Raw genomic sequence first — 18,166 nt, forward strand, 5'->3', positions numbered from 1 at the left:
GAATCCTTCAACTTGATTTTTTTAATTATAATTATAATTGGGTAAAAATTATTTTGAACTGTGGTACCGTTTTAAAAAAATATTATATCATAGATAAAAAATTATATTAGTTACTTTTCCGTCAAGAATAATACTAATAGAAAATTTATTATTATTTAGATAAAAATTGGTTTGGGCCGCCTCCCGTGCTCGTCAAACACAATACTAATCAAGAATCATTTACATTATTATAAAATCAATATATGTTTCCTATTTTTTATATCCTATTTTTTTCGTTAATTATTTTTATTTTATGATTCCTATTTATTACTTAAAAATTATTACTCTGTTATGGTTCTAATTTTTTTGCTATTAGCGTTTTTTAATGATTATTATCTTTGCAATCCTTTATTTCTTACACGAAATTTAAAAAACAATTATAAGACTAAATTGAAAATAAAAATTGTACGTATAACCTTACAAATCTTAAATATAAATTGTATTTTATATATGATTGTTAGTTTAAATAAATATAATCCTACTTTTTTAGGATTACTAAATAAGAAAAGAAGTGTATTATCTTTAGAATCCAAAAAGAAAAAAATTGTATTAACTTTTGGAATCCTTGAACTTGATTTTTTAAATATAATCCTATTTCTTTTAGGATTACTAAATAAGAAAAGAATTGTGTCAGAATTCAATAAGAAATACTAATTAGATATAATCCTATTTCTTTAGGATTACTAAATAAGAAAAGAATTATGTCAGCTTTAGAATTCAATAAGAAATACTAAATAAAAAGGAAAAGAATTGTATCATCTTTAAAATTCAATAAGAAAAAAATCGTGTTACTTTTAGAATTCTTGAACAATAATTTCTATCCGAAATTTAAGAAAAATTAAAAGACTGAATCGAGCAATTCTAGAGACGCCCGCATCCTCCTTTATATATATATATTGATTAATCATGATAAGTGATTTTGGATTTTTTTGTTAATAAATGTTCTAGGGTTTTTCTTGCAATTCCCACATAATATTTCAATAAATATAATGAATAATAAATCCAACAAAATTTATCTATAAATACATAAAAATTAATTATCTTGGGTCAAAGTGATTTTAAATCATATTCAGCTCTCATAACATCTCTTAATGTGAATTCATTTTAATTAATATAAATAAATAATAATTAGGCATGTCTGCAGATAATCTTTAAAATTAAGGGTTCTCGACTTCTAGCAAATTATGCACTATTAATATATTGTTAGATTGTATATTATTTAAATATTTAAAATTCTAAATAATTACTTTATATAAGATATTGGTCCTATTTGAAAGTTAGAGATTTGGGGCAAAATTAGAGGTTTGAGGTGGTTTAGAGGTTTGACCACTAGAATCCGCTAAAATTGGTGTTTGGTAGTTAGCGGATTGAAGTAGGTGTTTGGATGCAAAAAGCTAATTTTGAAAAAGCTACTTTGAGAAATTTTTGGGTTAACGATTTGGGTATGTGTCACAAAAAGCTTATCAAACAACTATTTACCAAACGGTTTTACAACAAATCGCTAATTCAATTCAAAACATCTATTTTAATCAGCTAGACAAAACATCTAATACAATCCGCTAACAACTAACAGCTAATTTCCAAACTGGGCCATTGTTAGACTTGCTTTTAGCTAGAATTTTATCGTAAAATTTATATAAATTCAATAACATAGCTGCCGTCTGATAATGTATCAGACAACGGGAATTTAATTGTTGTCGAACGATATCTTCAACAATAATTCCTAACACTTGTTCAAGAGTTGGTGTCATAACAATTCGGAAAACTAAACCAAAGTTACAATTTAGGAATTACAAATAATAGTTTTACACAATAAACCAATGTATGAAAGCATGCTACACAAATTGACAAATTAGAATCATGGTTGGAAATCACATGAAACAACAGTTTAATTTTATGATAGAAAACTATTGTATGAAAGAATACATAATAACAGTTTATGAACATATCAATTTAAAAATCATTTTGAAAAATAGTATATACAAACGTTTCTAGTTTTTGAATTGTTGTCTTTCTTCATTTAGGATGTTAGTTTTTTAATTTAGTTTTTACAAGTCTTTGTCATATTTTCCTAGATATAACACTTTTATACTCACACATAAAAACATCTAAAAATGAAAACATGCTAACAATATATTTGAAAAAATTTAAGTTATAAATTCTTGCACAATATATATATTAAAAAAATAATCTATCGCACTAAAATAATTCTAGTTTGGTGTTTATGAAAGCATTCTGAATATAAAAGGTTAAAACAGTTTACACTTTAAAAATTACAAAGCACAAGATAAGCGAGCAACATGTATAGGAAAGCTTGCTCCTGCATAACCATAATTGACGTCTAAGTACTTTCAATACAACCCTCTTTGTTGTTGGCTACTTGGCTTCTCTCTTTTTTTGGCTGCTTGGCTCTTTAGGCATGTGTCTTTCATCTTTAACAACTGGACAGTATGTGCATCACAATCTTGTGCCTAGAAGTTTCCCACTAAATGATTTTTGTTGGTTGGCTAATGCTATCCTCGAGAAGATGTTTCTGGAAGCGAATTTCACATTATCACACAATCATTCACTCTACCCGGTAACCAGGTGCACTAACTAAGCAGACCAACTTAATCAAATCTCAATTGTGTTTACATAATTATATATATACAATCTGCCGAAGTTATAAGTATGCCATCACACTATAGCTTCTAGAGTCTAGACCATAATAAAAGTGGTTAGAAGCTAAGATGATATTACAGTATCAACTTTTAGTGACCAAATGATAACTTTTCATACCTGGTCAACCTCACAGTTCTATCTTCACACTCTGTTGTGAGGCAACATGCACTAGGAAAGGATCCCTGCTGCTTAGAGGGAAATATTGTATTCCCAGAGATGAAACATAAAGAATGCATCTCTTTTCCATGGAATTGTAAATGTAGGTTCGGAGGATATATTTTTCTTTCACTATCTGTCACCATATGTCTATGTACATAGATGATTTCATCTCATAGTCAAACAATCAAAATTGATAAAAGTAAATACAGTTTGAAGGTGAATCGTATACTTTCTTCCAACAAAAAAAACTGTAGGAAATATAAGGTTGAGCAAATTATTTTTGAAAAAAAAGAAAAAGAAACAGCAAACAAACCTTCACATAAGCAAAACAGTTCCTTAACTCTGGCAGGTTCGTCAAGAAAATATGAATTAGGATTTCTCCGTCTGCCAAATAAAATATGGACAACCTGTTATCAAGGGAACCACGTCTTTAAGATGAAGAGAAACTAAAACAAATATAACTCTTTTTTTTTAAAACCAAAATATAACTCTTTTTTATTGAACAGTTTATAAATTAAAATATATTTTGACAAATGTAATTCTTTTTTATTGAACAGATAATAAACTACCATGTCGCATATCTTGCTATAAGTGTAACTCAGATACCTGATAATAACTTAGGAACAATAAGTGTAACACCAGTTCTCAAGATGGTAAAGTAGTTGATTCATTAAAATAGATAATTATATACATACTGTTTGGTAACACAAGTTTATATTTGTATATGTTTTTGTCGGAGAAAGTAAAGCATATTCATCTCTTCATCTATTTTGCAAGAACGAGGCAAAAATGGTTTTATCTCATGTATCAATATTTTGTCATTTTTAAGTTAGTAAGTATAGTAGATTCATCTTTTCTACTATTTTACACGACAAAGCAAATTATTTAACTTCAACGGTCTACTTTAGTTCAAAAAAATTCTCACCCGCTGTAAATTTCGCTCATGTACTGATTACACATAATGCATTGACAAATATCAATATCAATGGTGCATCATCACACAAGTACATTGATTCGGAAACAACCGGAGCATCTCCAAGAGATTCTTAAATGAGCTCTTAAGTTGAAATTTGAGGAGGGAGAAAGAAATTTTTACTCAAAAAGACTCTTAAGTGTCATTTATTAACGAGTGAACCATTAAAATCTGAACTGGATGATGCATTTCCTCGTGTTAAGCTCGTTTGTTAAAAATATTTGCACCTAGACCACACTGGAAATTAACTAGACGACTGGGGTTACAAAAATTGGTTGTACCGTCCAGAGAGCAGATCGCATAGGCTTGAGTTTGTCCGACCTTCTTCTAATAAATTTTATTATACTAGTAACACAAAGCTTTTGTTTATTGAAAATTTCAAAATGAAAAAAAAAAATTTCGCCATCACAATTTATATATTAATTATAAAATTTTAGTAAAGCATATAATAATGGTTGATAGTCATGACTAAAATAAATTTAATGAAGTGAAACACTATAAAATGAATACCTTAAATTTTGATAAATTATATAAATTTGTATTCAGAAGTTTCCAAAAAATAATTAACAAACAACATTATCGCTTTGGTTCAGATTAGTTATCATTCAGAAATTCAAGCCATTCGGTAAATTTTGTTCAGATTTAACAAATGACCCATTAGTATAACTCTTCATGTCACTGAGCCACTACAAAGCTCTTAACTTATTTTTCACAATAAAATATTCATTTCCTCCAATTACATTTGAGTTTGTGTCATATACAAGTCCAGATAGCAACTAATTTGATAATCAGTAAAATCATCCGCCTTGATATGCCTGAAGCACGCAGGGGATGCAAGAATTATCTATCTTAGAGTTCTTATAATTACAGGATTTTGTATGATAACGCAAAAAGAAAATTTGTGTTATCTCTGTTTTCAGATTTTGTGTTTTAGCAATATCAAGAAGAAAATTGTTTATGATAAGGAGGAGATGTTACCGACTACCGATAATTAATGACAACAAGAAAGGTAGGTTGATACATTGATTAAAAATGCTAAGTTGAGTATATATTAATTGTCCATCTAAAACAAGTAACCAATTACCAGCGAAACTTTTACGACAATACTTTTGTTGCTAGTTTGTTATTGATTCCTCGGTGTTTTGTTATTATTCTATTATTATGTGATTATTCTTGCTAACGGAACGTAATGTTTGTAAATAAACATAGGTATTTCGTTGCAAATTGACTGGCATACTATTGACTCGTTAAATCATTTAGCAACCACTAATTTCTTTTAACAATTTAAAGTGTTTTCTCTTGTAATGTTCTTAAGCATAATAGGAAAATTTTAACATAATTACATACATATAGGCTAACTTAAGATGTTTTACTACATATCTTCACATTTTTCCTCCAAAAAAGTTATGATGTTTGCTGTAATTAAATTGATTTAATTTTATCGGAATTCATATCTACAATAGAATGGAAAAAGTTGAAATTGATATTTAATAAAATATGAGGATAAAGCTCAGATTATTATAATCTAGTTATAATTTTGTTTTTTGAAAGTTAATCTAATTATAATTGTTTAAAATTATCAAAACTAAATATTGATACTTTTTGAATTGCGTTCAAAATCTGATTAATTTAATCATAAAATTAGGATAGATGATATTGAAACAGGAAAGAATTCTTCATTGTAAGTCGGATCATCAATATTTTTAATATGATAGTTGGAAATGTGTTTGTTGAATCTTTTTTTTTTTTTTTTGAAATTGTGTTTGTTGAATCTTAATTATCTTTATAAATAACATATGGTTATTTATGTGCAAACAGGTCTCAAAATTTGAATGATCCCCAATTTTGAAGCCCATAATAATTATATCTTTGTAGTTGGCCATATTATTATATAAATTGATATTATATATTTTTATCTTAGAATTTTATTTTAAATTTAATTATTATTCACTAAAATATTTTTTTGTGCCTTTTACATTACTAAATATTATTAATGAATAATTAATATATAATTTTTGTTTTTGTCCCATATTATATATTATAATTTTGACCTTTTTTTATATATATTAAATTTAATTATTTAATTTTGTACAGGGTCTTACAAATTATTGAGTCGGACCTCAATAATTTTTTTATCAAAATTTCTATTTTTAAGAAATAGTAACAAACTCCACATGTATGATTCCAAATTTTTAAAAAGAACAAATTAGGGACAATATAAAGAAATTATCAACAACAATAAATTTAAACAACAATAAATTTAAGGATAAGTGATGACTTATATAGACGTTAAAAGTCCGGTGCACATTCAACTGTTTCCTATTTTTGAGTCCCTGTTATATAGTTACAGTAAAATCATCAATGTTTATAAGGAAATATAAAAAGCAGATAAGAACAAAATACATCATTACTGTCTTTTACTAAAGTCTGGCTAGGTATAAATATACATGCACAGGTCTACATTCTATTGGCTTTTATAGTCAGTTGTCACACTACTCAAGAAGCTGTGGAGTCATCACACCAAGAACATCACTGAGGTAAATAATTGTAGCAAAAAATACAGTGACTTTGATTTTTTTTTATATTTTAATTATTATAGTTATAGTTTATAATGCATGGAATCACTAATTCTTTACTTTTGATCATCATGGTAACAATTGATTTGATTTTAGTATGTTTTTTATTTTTTTAATGTGAGATTACTTGGATGCATGTGTGTGAATCTTCTTGTTTAAGGGTTAGTTTTTGTTTTTTGATTCAGTGGATTGTTGTTTATGTGTTAAAGATCGAATTTTGTGATTGGGTTTTTGTTACGAGTCCTTTTTTCTTTTTTGTGTTTTTGGTTGATTTTTTTGGATTTTAAGGAATTTCTTTCAGGGTTGTAGGGCTTGTTGATTAATATGTGTACTTGGAAAGTTCAGAGATTGATGCATATGGGTTTAATTGGATACCGATGAATATATAAAGTTGGTGCATGAGTATAAGAAGAGTTGATTTTGGGTAATTTAAAGGCAAAAACTGATAGTTTTTCGGTTATTGTTGTGAACTTTAAAAAGAATTTTTGATTCAATTGATGTTGGAATATTACCATTTGTGTTAATTGTATTCACCTGTGCCAAATGTGAAGATGATGGGCTGATTAGTAGTTTTGTTGTAGTATGATTTTTCGAATATCACACGAGTTGTGGCACTTAGTTATACTGGTAGCTAGTGATAGATGATTACATTAGTTTCAACAAGAAATTGCAGTTGGATAGAGATATGATGCAGAATGCACCTATGCAGTCGATGGATATAGTCTAGCTTAAATTTGTTTGTGCCCTTTTAGAAGTTCTTCAGTCCATGGATGTTATCTCTGATCTAGTATAAGCATTTTGTTTTTTTTGTACTTTTTGACTGCAGAGTTTTGTTTACACTGTCCGCATCTGTCGGAAATTGCTGTCTGTTACACAACTGAAATTGACTTATGGAGGGTGGTCCTGTCAAGCCAAATAAAACGGAGTTCACAGAATGCTGGCGGACTTCATTGAAAACACCCTACATAATGCGGCTTGCACTCTCAGCTGGCATTGGAGGTCTTCTCTTTGGCTATGACACGGGTACTAAACTTGTGTGAAGTTTTAAAATTTTTTTTAAAATAACTATAATTTGTTTCACACTGCTTACATATACATGACAATAGGTTGCTATTGCTTACCATTATATAATTTTAGGTGTTATTTCGGGAGCTCTGCTTTACATAAGAGATGAATATAGTACGGTAGAGAAGCATACTTGGTTGCAGGTAGTTCTCTAAAATAATCTGATGATATATTTCAAATTATTTCGGGATACAGATAGAGCATAGCTGAAGTTTTTGTTCTATTTATTTCAAGGAAACTATTGTTAGTATGGCTGTAGCTGGTGCAATTGTTGGCGCTGCATTTGGCGGATGGATAAATGACAAATTTGGCCGAAAGAAATCAATCTTGCTAGCTGATATTCTGTTCTTTGCTGGTGCAGTAGTTATGGCTGCTGCTGTTGGCCCATGGATGATTATTTTGGGAAGAATTTTAGTAGGTTTGGGAGTTGGAATGGCTTCAATGACCGCCCCTCTTTACATTTCAGAAGCTTCACCTGCTAGAATTAGGGGTGCTTTAGTTAGTGCAAATGGTTTGCTAATCACGGGAGGGCAATTTCTGGCATATCTTATAAATTTAGCTTTCACCAGGGTGCGTATAATTCTTAAGTTTATTAACATCTATTATTTGACAAGCTTTCTTTGGACATGCACAATGATATAAAACTAAATGGTTTTGCTTTTTGAAATATGAATAACAGGCACCTGGAACCTGGCGTTGGATGCTTGGAGCTGCTGGAGTACCAGCTGTTGTTCAATTTGTATTGATGTGGTCACTTCCAGAATCTCCTAGATGGCTATATAGTCAGGTTAGTCCATCACATGAATTACTCGAATTTGTCTTGTAGGTAGCATGCACTGTAATTGTTTTGGCAGAACTCTGTTAGCCTCGATTAGTGCCAGTCACATTATTAAGGTAGGTCTGAGATCTCGAGCTTGAAGTAGATTCCAAACCACAAATTTCTTGGCTTTAAGTAGCTGATTGACATACAATGTCGAGTCACTTTAATAATTGTGACAAATATGTAAAATCTTGAATCAGTAAAAACGTTATTTAAGTGTAAAAGCTAATATCTTGATTGTTGCAGCACACCTAGCTGAGGAAGAACCATCTCTGCTATTGTACCTGGCTATACTTTCTTAAATTAACATTATATTTGTTTCATACACTACATAATATTGAAAATAGTATCTAATAGTTCTATCAGATATAACGACGTCTTTTCTTCTTTGAACAGAATAAGATAGAAGAATCAAGGGAGATCTTGGCAAAGATCTATCCGGCTGATGAAGCTGAGAAGGAACTGGAAGCCTTACAATCATCTATTGAAGCTGAAAAGGCAGATGCGAAATCAATAGGTGAAGGTTTTTTAGCCAAAGTACAGAGTGCTTTCAGCAACAAAATTGTACGAAGGGGCCTATATGCTGGTATTGCAGTCCAAGTGGCACAGCAATTTGTGGGTATAAACACAGTGATGTACTATAGTCCCACAATTGTTCAATTTGCTGGATTTGCTTCAAACAAGACAGCTATCGCCCTCTCTCTAATCACATCAGGTCTTAACGCTTTAGGATCCATCATTAGTATGGCTTTTGTTGACAGGTACGGGAGAAGGAAACTGATGCTCATCTCCATGATTTCCATTATAACTTGCCTCATTGCCTTAGCTGGGGTATTTTATGGAGCCGCTGCACGTGCTCCCAGTATCAGCAATTTTGAGTCCTCTCATTTTGGAGGGAACTCTACATGTCCAAGTTATATTACTGCATCAAATCCATCTTCTTGGAATTGTATGACTTGTTTAAAAGCATCCTCAGATTGTGCCTTTTGTGCCAATGGCGCAAACGAAGTAAGTTTTAGTCACAAAAATATCAAGTCCACATATCGTATTTGTTCCGAGATTTGTTGCTGCATGCATATGAGATGCTATTTGAGACGAAAAATGCCAATAACATTTTATATATCTATTATTAAAATGTGATTGTTTCTCTGATTGGCTTTTTCATCCTCAGTATCATCCTGGAGCATGTCTTGCTGTTAATGATGGTTCCAAAAGTGCATGTCGAGCAGATAACCGCACATGGTACACTCAAGGCTGTCCAAGCAACATCGGTATCTTAGCAGTATTACTACTCGGACTCTACATTATATGTTACTCCCCAGGAATGGGAACGGTACCCTGGATTGTGAATTCGGAGATATATCCATTGAAATACAGAGGCATTGGTGGGGGAATAGCCGCAGTTTCAAATTGGATTTCTAATCTTATTGTAAGTCAGTCATTCCTGAGCTTAACACATGCACTTGGTTCTGCTGGCACGTTTCTTTTGTTTGCTGCTATTTCAGCTGTCACAGGGACTGCAATATTCTTCCTTGTGCCTGAAACGAAAGGTCTAACGTTTGAAGAAGTCGAGAAGATGCTTGAGAAAGGGTTTAAACCAAGCGTATGTGGTAATGACCCTGATCCTGATAAAAAGCTGGATGGAACAGTTTAACTTAGGGTATAGTTTGTCGAGTTTTGCAGTTAAATCTTGTTAATTATCTCTACCGTGGACATTTACTTTGTGAAAACATATTAACATTCGCGTTTTATTTCCTTGAAATCGATGGAAACTATTTAGATGTATGTCGTTTCCAAGTATTTGGAGAAAGGTTTTCAATCACCTTAAGTGGTGTCTCTGAAGAATAGGATGTCAAGTCTGTTTAAATTGAAGAACTCTTTGGTTAGAATGCAAGACCAATTTGAACTGGCAAAGCTATTGCAAATGAACATTTAACTTAAAAGTAATTTTATATCCCATTTTAATAAAACCTGCATCAAGATTTTGAGAGAAAATCAGTATGTCTGAGGTCTTTTGCATGATAAGAAATTACTCAGGTATCACTCATAATAATTAATTTGATACATTAAAATTAGTAATCCATTTGGTTTTTATCATTCGGTTCATTCGAATCACTGGTACAAGTAATATCTTAATATCAATTTCTTTTTTTGAAGTGGAAGAAATAGAGAAATTGTTTTTGAGCCATAAGGATCGAATAAATTCAAGCTCTCCCAATCTTTTAAAGCAAATGTATATTGCTCTATATTGACGAGCTAAAATTCTAGCAAAAAACATCGAATAATATAATTTATTTGTCAAAAACTCTTTCCACTAAAAAGTGAGACCAATTTTATTTCAAATAATAATATCCAACATGTTTCAAATACATAAATTTTATCTAAAACGAGAATCTGACTCAATCACATAAATTTTTTTGGGAAACGGAATTGAACTGAATCATGTAAAAAAAATTACTTCCTCCGTTTCAATTTACATGTCTACTTTCAAAAAAATAATTTGTTTCAAATTAGTTGTCCACTTCAACTTCCAATACAAAATTATATTTTCAAAGTCAATTATACTCCACATATTTTTTATTTATATTTTCTTGATCAATTTCATTCCACATATCATGCTCATTTATTGCAATTATATTTGTGAGTTTTTGAAAGTGGACATCTAAATTGAAACGGAAGGAGTATTGTTTTTACAATTTAGACATATATGCCTTACCGATGAGCATTCATTCCGGAACAATAGATGATAAAAACTCACCACTTGACTCTCTACCCACACCAAGCAGCCGAGTTGAATTTTAGTAGAGCAACGATACAAATTTACGTCATTTTGACCGACTTTTAAGAAAATGAATTCTAACGGCCAAATTAGAAAAACACACCTCTCCGAAACATTATCTAGTAAATAAATGCAGAGAAAATCTTAAAATGAAGAATAACCACCGTCACTCAATCCTTGGACATAATATATGTCACTCTTCTAGAAAATGTATTGTAAAGGGAGACATATCTTATCTGAGAATATAAAAAGCATTTAACCGTGAAGCCAAAATTTAAATATTCAAAACAATTTCGATGACACCGACGGACTTTTTAGACTTATGAAACAGTGCATTAAAGAGTCTTAAAGTACTCCCTCCATCCCAAATTAGATGACCCCGTTAACTTTGGACACACAATTTAAGGTTCATTGACCGCATAGATACGTGACTTATTTTTGCAAATAAAAATACTCTCTCCATTCCAAATACTCCCTCCATCCCAAATTAGATGACATTTATCCCAAAATAGTTGAGCCTCTCACTTTTCTATGCATATTCATCTACAATCTTCCATTGTTACTCTCTCTAATTTATCATTTCCAATGTACCACTAGCTACTACTCCCTCCATCCCAAATTAGATGACCCCGTTGACTTTGGGCACACAATTTAAGGTTCATTGACCGTATAGCTATATGACTTATTTTTAAAATTTTATTTTTGCAAATAAAAATTAAAATATGAAATTTTCATTTATAAAAGAAAAAATAAAAAAATAAATTTCGGAAGTAGACGGTCAATGCACCTAAAGTTACGTGCCCAAAATCAACGGGAACATCTAATTTGAGATGGAGGTAGTAACATAGAATTGTAATAAAAAAATGTCTTGATGATTCCGTTAGAATAAACAAACAGCATACCTACTTTGCCAGCTGAACCTCAGAAACATCGGGCCATGGATGAGAACAATGTGCATTAAAATTCCGATTAAAATTTCGATAGATGAATATTTGATACTCCCTCCCTCCTTTTTTAGTTGTCATCTTTGCTTTTGTGCTGGTCAAATTGGTCAAAGTTTGACTGAAATTTATTAATATTTTATCAATTAAAAAATTTAAAAAAATGTCACCGAAAATAATTTTTAATCTATTTTAAGATGTATTTTTCAGTTTTTTAAAATAATGAAAGAGTGACTTATAATATTTGGTCAAAAGTTGATCAATTTGATCAACAAAAATAGAAATATAACAACTAAAAAAAGATGGAAGAATAAATAAAAGGTTTACCAATTTAGTAACCTTTTCTCGTTTTGAGATGATAATTTTTCACTTCGATAGACGATAAATGACAAATAGATACTCCCTCCATCCCAATTTAGATGAGTCTTTTGTTCATTTCACACATATTAAGGAGTATTAAATGATTGTTCTTTTTTCCATCTTTTACCCATATTTATTGTGTTGACTTCTTTTGTATATTACTACCTCCATCCCAAATTAGATGATCCCGTTGACTTTGGGCACGTAACTTAAGGTGCATTGACCGTCTGCTTTTGAAATTTATTTTTTTATTTTTTCTTTTGTAAATGAAAATTTTATATTTTAATTTTTATTTACAAAAATAAAATTTTAAAAATAAGTCATATAGCTATACGGTCAATGAACCTTAAATTGTGTGCCCAAAGTCAACGGGGTCATCTAATTTGGGATGGAGGGAGTAGTAGCTAGTGGTACATTGGAAATGATAAATTAGAGAGAGTAACAATGGAAGATTGTAGATGAATATGCATAGAAAAGTGAGAGGCTCAACTATTTTGGGATAAATGTCATCTAATTTGGGATGGAGGGAGTATTTGATAAGTGTATAATCTCATTAAATGAGTCAGTTTTTCCATCTTTAACATAAAAAATTTCACTTGGATATATGAATAAATTTTCTAGTTCCTAACAATATTCATTTGTCAGATTTATTTATAATTAGATTTTTATAAAATAATAAAGTTGAAGTCAACAAAAAATATTATTTTATTAGTACTATCTACGTTATGCTGTGACAATAGAAAATATTACTTTAACGAAAATATTATTATCGGTTATTACTTAATCAACATGTAATAATCCTTGAAAAAAAAAAACATGTAATAAGCTAGGTTTAACTATACACAAAATACAAAACTCGCACATAAATTCATCTAACAGGAAAAGGAAAGATCATGTTTGAACAAGAACGACGAAATTTCAATATATTCCGTCAAATATATACGAAAATCATAACGACCGACAAGATGTACGCAAATCTTATCATCTATTTCCGTTTCGGTGGGAAGCTGCTAGGGTAAAACTTAACAGTGTCACGTCTTTATCGTCTCCAAGCTCACAAAACTGTATCTACAGAACACCAAGTCTGGTGATAAATTAATGGTGTGGGGGCAAAGTTGGGTGGTATTTCTGGCTGTATGTGCATGTATGGCACAAGAGTTGGGGCCATGCCCATTCCCATATGTTTCCGCCCTTTACACCACATACTTGCAACTCATTGGCCCCATTTGCCATGCCATTATCATTTTTCATTTATGAGAGAGACAATGGAGTGCACTCTAATCAATCTCTTTTACACCATTCCTACCAACTTCTTAATAATGCAGCATCATAATTCCAGCTGCTGCTTAATAATGCATTCAGATTCATGTATGGGTGAACCCCTTTTGAATTCTCCAGGTCTAGTTACAATCTGGATAATGCATATGGTTCGAAACGAAACTCAGAGTGTCCGACATAGGTAATCGAGGAAGGTACAGATATAGAGCCCCAAGGCCAGGTAACAAAGCAAAAGATGATCAATCAAAGTTATGAGAATACAATAAACTATGTGTAATACAATATATCTACTCAGAGTCAGAGTGTCCGACATGGGTAATCAAGGAAGGTAGATATAGAGCCCGGAGGCCGCGTAACAAAGGAAAAGATCATCATTATATATGAATAAAGTTATGAGAATACAATAAACTACGTGTAATACAATATATCTAGAGTTCTAGACAGAATCTGGATCAGACCTATAACAAAACACAAGGATCAGCAACCCAAATCCTCCACCGGAGAAGCACCTAACAGGAGTACAAACATAATAGAACTAGTCAACAACCATACAACCTACAGTCAGTGGCTTTAGTACTAAACTGCTCACACCCATGGTAAAAACACTCAAAAAAATCTCAACCATCCTATACAAACCAACAACAAAACACTACCTATATACAGCCAAAAACCAACCACCTCTATTATCGTATACTACGTATCTAGATACCTCTAAGGACTTGAAGATGAAGCTTCTTGTCTTGGTTCCCTCAGATATCCCAGAAGGGTTTCAGCCTGCCAAAAAGAATCAAACACCATTACAATCAAGCAAACTACAGAAAATAGTCTTTATGACAGAAAAACATTTCATTTTTTCGAGCCAACAGGAGACATGAGAGTTCTGCTAGTGCTGCATTACACAGTCTATAAAGTTGCAGCCTTTTCCATTTTAGACAACTTCGCTGATCAGTAAATTCTTGGACATAATTATGTAAAGAGCTTAACTTTCTAAAAACCAGTAAACCATGAGACAAAAGACTTAATTATGCCACCAAGTCATGGTCTTTATGAAAGCATGCTTACATCATAATCTTAATGGATAATAATATACTGGGTTAGTCGTTCGGTAACTTAATTTTGACTAGTACAGTCAAAAGATTAGTCAATCAGCAAAGTCACACACTCACAGCAATATCCTAAGTCAATCACCAAGAGTTGGAAAATAATGCAAACTCATCAAATGTAACTAGTCAACAACTAAACCACTACAAGAATAAGTAGGTTGTATGTGACCTAATTCACCCGAATGGCTAATAATTGTTCATCATATTCAGTTCTTGAAATTGAACTAGGAGCACCAAATTAACAAGATTATACTAATTTAAACAATAACTTAACCAAATTGAGTTAATTCTAGCACAATACAGGTAAACATAGAGTAGCAAATGGAAGATGATTTACAGTATACACACCTTGTGCTTAGCTTTAGCAGTGCCAGATTGTGAAAGTGCAACCAATGGAGGAATTGCACCTTCTCTAACCAACAAACCTCTATTTCTCACATTATCACTACACAATTGAAGCAATGTAACCACAGCAAACTCCTTCCCTTTCATCGACCCATCTTCAATTGCCTCCACCAAAGCCGGAATGCCACCTTCCTCAACAATCTCATTCTTTCCGATCTCTGTCCCTGCCAAACTACTTAACACCACCATTGCCTTCTCCGACATACCACTCCCTTGCTCTGCCACCATCTCAACCAACGGCTTCACAGCACCAGCAGCCACTGCTCTCTCCTTGTTCACTTCTACCGAACAAATCTTATACAACGTCGTTATCGCATCCTTCTTCCCTCTACTCGATCCATTCTTCAACAACGCAACCAACGGCGGAATTGCCCCACTAGCACCAACTGAAACCTTATTCTCATCCAAAAACGACAAATTTAACAACGCACAAGCTGCATTTTGCTTAGACGTCTCCGTCCCCGTCTTCAAGACATAAATCAAAGGCTTAATTGCTCCGTGCTTCGTAATCACCTTCTTATTCTCTTCCAGCAGAGATAAATTCAACAAAGCAGTCACCGCATGCTCCTGAGTCCACGGATCACTACTATGCAAAAGAGGAATCAAAGCAGGAACAGCCCCCGATTCCCCAATCAACGCCCTATTATCCGCTCTATTCTTCGCTAACATCCTCAGTTTCGCAGCCCCTGACCTCTTAACATTAATCGAACTTGAATTAAGTCCATCAATACACATTTTCACAGTAGGTGCAAGATCCTCAGGAGAAATACTCTCAATTATCTCCGTCGAAAAATTCTCCCTTTCTAAAAACCCCTGACACGGTTCAGGCTCTCGAATAGGGTCAGTTAATCCTGGAGTCTCTGGACTAGGCAACGTAGCCAAACGCTGCAATTCCCCAGAGATATCACTACTACAGGCCGAAAAATCACTAAAGGCCTGCGAAAACTCCAAAAACTTCTCCGATTCTTCCAAAGACGGAGTCGTTTTCGAGGGTTTGGTAGCTAATTCACCCAATTTGAGGTCCATTACCGAGTCGGTTAAGTTTTCGGAAACATAAGTTGAAGGGGGTGAATTAGGCCTGGAAATGAAGGATTGTTCATCAGATTGGTAAAGTGTAGATCTAATTGTTCTCATGGAACGACCCAATGGGCGTTGTAGCTTGGATGATGATGGTGGTGGTGTGTAGTAATAGGGTCGGGTTGAGGGAAAGCGGGTCATACTTGAGTGTGAATCTCCTACAGAAACCATCTTGAATACAAAAATCTCTCTCCCTGTTCTCTCACTCCCTGTGTTCTCTCTCCCTGTTCTCTCTCTCCCTGTTATCTCACTCCCTGTTCTCTCTCTCCCGGTCTCTCAGTCCCTGTGTTCTCTCTCTGACAAAAGACTCGATCTTTATGCAACTAAAAGCCAATCAACACAAAAGAAACACATATAACAACTTCACCTTCAACAAAAATACGTACCAGCTAATATTCTCCAAGAAATTTCCATGTTTTTGTGTATAGGTATATGACAATCTTGAAGCTAATAAAGATGGGTTTTTCAGAAATTTTCAAGTGGGTATCCCAGAAATGTGATAAAGTTTGGATCTTTACACTTAAATGATAAGCACATACATATATTTGTAAGTATATGCAAATCTTGAAGCTAAAAAAGGTGTATTTTGCAGGAAATTTGAAATGGGTATTGAAGAAATGTAATAAAGTTTGGATCTTTACAAGTGTATGTAAATCTTGAAGATGATAAAGGTTGGATTTTTAAGGAAATTTCAAGTGGGTATTCAAGAAATGTAATAAAGTTCGGATCTTTATAATGAATTTGAGATTTTGATGTTGAACTTGTTGTAAGCTTGAAGAAATTTGAAGAATCTAAAGAAGTGTGTGTGTGACAATTTTTGTATAAATTTGTGATTTTTTTTGTAGAGAGAGAAAGCTTGGGAGAATAAGATTAATGGAGGAATGGTATAAAATAAAGAGATGATGTATAGCTATAGCTACTCCTTTTGATTGGATTGATTTGGTAGCTTTGAGCTTTTTATGTAAAACTTGCTAATATAACTGCCTGTGATTTCCACTAAGCGACAGTCACTTGGTGATCTTACACGTGACAATTAGTTGACTAAGTATATGACGCGTCATTAATCAAGTAACTTGTTTTGTGACAGATCTGTGGTGAGGCTGTGAGATTAGCTTATTTTCAAGTGGTGCGTCGGCGAGGGTGTTCAAACGGCGTCGTTTAGTGGGTGAAGTGACAGTGAGAGATTCTGTTTACGACAAGAGTCAGGCCCATCTGTGTAAGTGAATGGAATTCGGATCGGGTCGGGTGCCAACCAGGCTCCAGCTGCTTTTTCTGCATTTTTTATTTTGTATTTTTGGGTTTTGTGGGCTATTGTTTTGGGATGATCTTGGCCGTTGATTTTGGAGATCTAAGGGCTGAAAATGGGTGTGGAGGTAGGGCTAATGAGGATTGTTGGACAGCTAAACGTATTAATGATGAGATTATAGCACAAAGTTTACACACGGATGGGCCAAGTGGGAATTTAAATGAAATTTGGTAACAGTCAGATAACGACACAACAGCTAATGACAAGTACGTTTAATAAATACAGTATTCCTATTTATTTAATCATGAATTAAGCTAGATTTTATAAATTTTCTTTTACGATGCAGACTTATATACCTTACAAATTGGTATATGTTCTAATAATTCTCGGATGAGCCAGAGTCGAACCCTGGTGTCCCGGGACAACAGAAGATAAACCCACCAGTGGGCTATCCAATCATGCTCAGATTTTACATTTATTTTAGTTACTTAATGGGTGTTTGGGTGGGGCTTTTAAGCCCCACTTCTGGATTTTTAAGTTGGAAGCACTTATTCGTAACGTTTGTGTAAAAAGCCGAGATGCACTTATAAAAAGATAGGATTCCTAGCTTTTGTTTCATGACTTCTACTTTTTTCCCAAACACTTTAATCATTTATAAGTCCCAACTAACTTCTAACTTCTACT

General features: G+C 32.7%; 2 protein-coding genes across 3 annotated transcripts; one reads left to right on the top strand and one right to left on the bottom strand.

Annotated features, from left to right (window-relative positions):
• The first annotated feature begins 6,238 nt into the window (after positions 1-6,238).
• LOC108206083 (inositol transporter 4) lies at positions 6,239-10,078 on the top strand. Its single transcript, XM_017376262.2, has 7 exons — positions 6,239-6,369; positions 7,235-7,431; positions 7,546-7,616; positions 7,708-8,043; positions 8,153-8,260; positions 8,690-9,301; positions 9,465-10,078. Exons 2-7 carry the CDS (start codon positions 7,299-7,301, stop codon positions 9,945-9,947), a joined length of 1,743 nt encoding a protein of 580 aa, XP_017231751.1. The 5' UTR covers positions 6,239-6,369; positions 7,235-7,298; the 3' UTR covers positions 9,948-10,078.
• Positions 10,079-14,004: 3,926 nt separating this feature from the next.
• LOC108209375 (U-box domain-containing protein 4) lies at positions 14,005-17,162 on the bottom strand. 2 transcript variants are annotated; one of them, XM_064086442.1, is made up of 3 exons: positions 15,103-17,162; positions 14,361-14,425; positions 14,005-14,160 (listed from the first exon to the last, which is right to left on the bottom strand). In XM_064086442.1, exons 1-2 carry the CDS (start codon positions 16,405-16,407, stop codon positions 14,363-14,365), a joined length of 1,368 nt encoding a protein of 455 aa, XP_063942512.1. In that variant the 5' UTR covers positions 16,408-17,162; the 3' UTR covers positions 14,005-14,160; positions 14,361-14,362. The 2 variants fall into 2 exon arrangements, with proteins under 2 accessions (XP_063942512.1, XP_017235729.1); XM_017380240.2 differs by having other exon boundaries at positions 14,005-14,425.
• Between the last annotated feature and the right edge of the window lie 1,004 nt (positions 17,163-18,166).

This window comes from Daucus carota, chromosome 2, assembly GCF_001625215.2.
Source record: "Daucus carota subsp. sativus chromosome 2, DH1 v3.0, whole genome shotgun sequence".
In the NCBI taxonomy this organism is placed as follows: Eukaryota; Viridiplantae; Streptophyta; class Magnoliopsida; order Apiales; family Apiaceae; genus Daucus; species Daucus carota.

Bases quoted from the DNA above. Each gene is read 5' to 3' on its own strand.
- LOC108209375 (XM_064086442.1), bottom strand. From the start codon at position 16,407: ATGGTTTCTGTAGGAGATTCACACTCAAGTATGACCCGCTTTCCCTCA. The intron at 14,426-15,102 runs GTGTGTATACTG...TCTTTTTGGCAG, and splicing joins CTGCTAAAGCTAAGCACAAG to GCTGAAACCCTTCTGGGATA.
- LOC108206083 (XM_017376262.2), top strand. From the start codon at position 7,299: ATGGAGGGTGGTCCTGTCAAGCCAAATAAAACGGAGTTCACAGAATGC. The intron at 8,261-8,689 runs GTTAGTCCATCA...TTCTTTGAACAG, and splicing joins CTAGATGGCTATATAGTCAG to AATAAGATAGAAGAATCAAG. The intron at 9,302-9,464 runs GTAAGTTTTAGT...TTTCATCCTCAG, and splicing joins GTGCCAATGGCGCAAACGAA to TATCATCCTGGAGCATGTCT.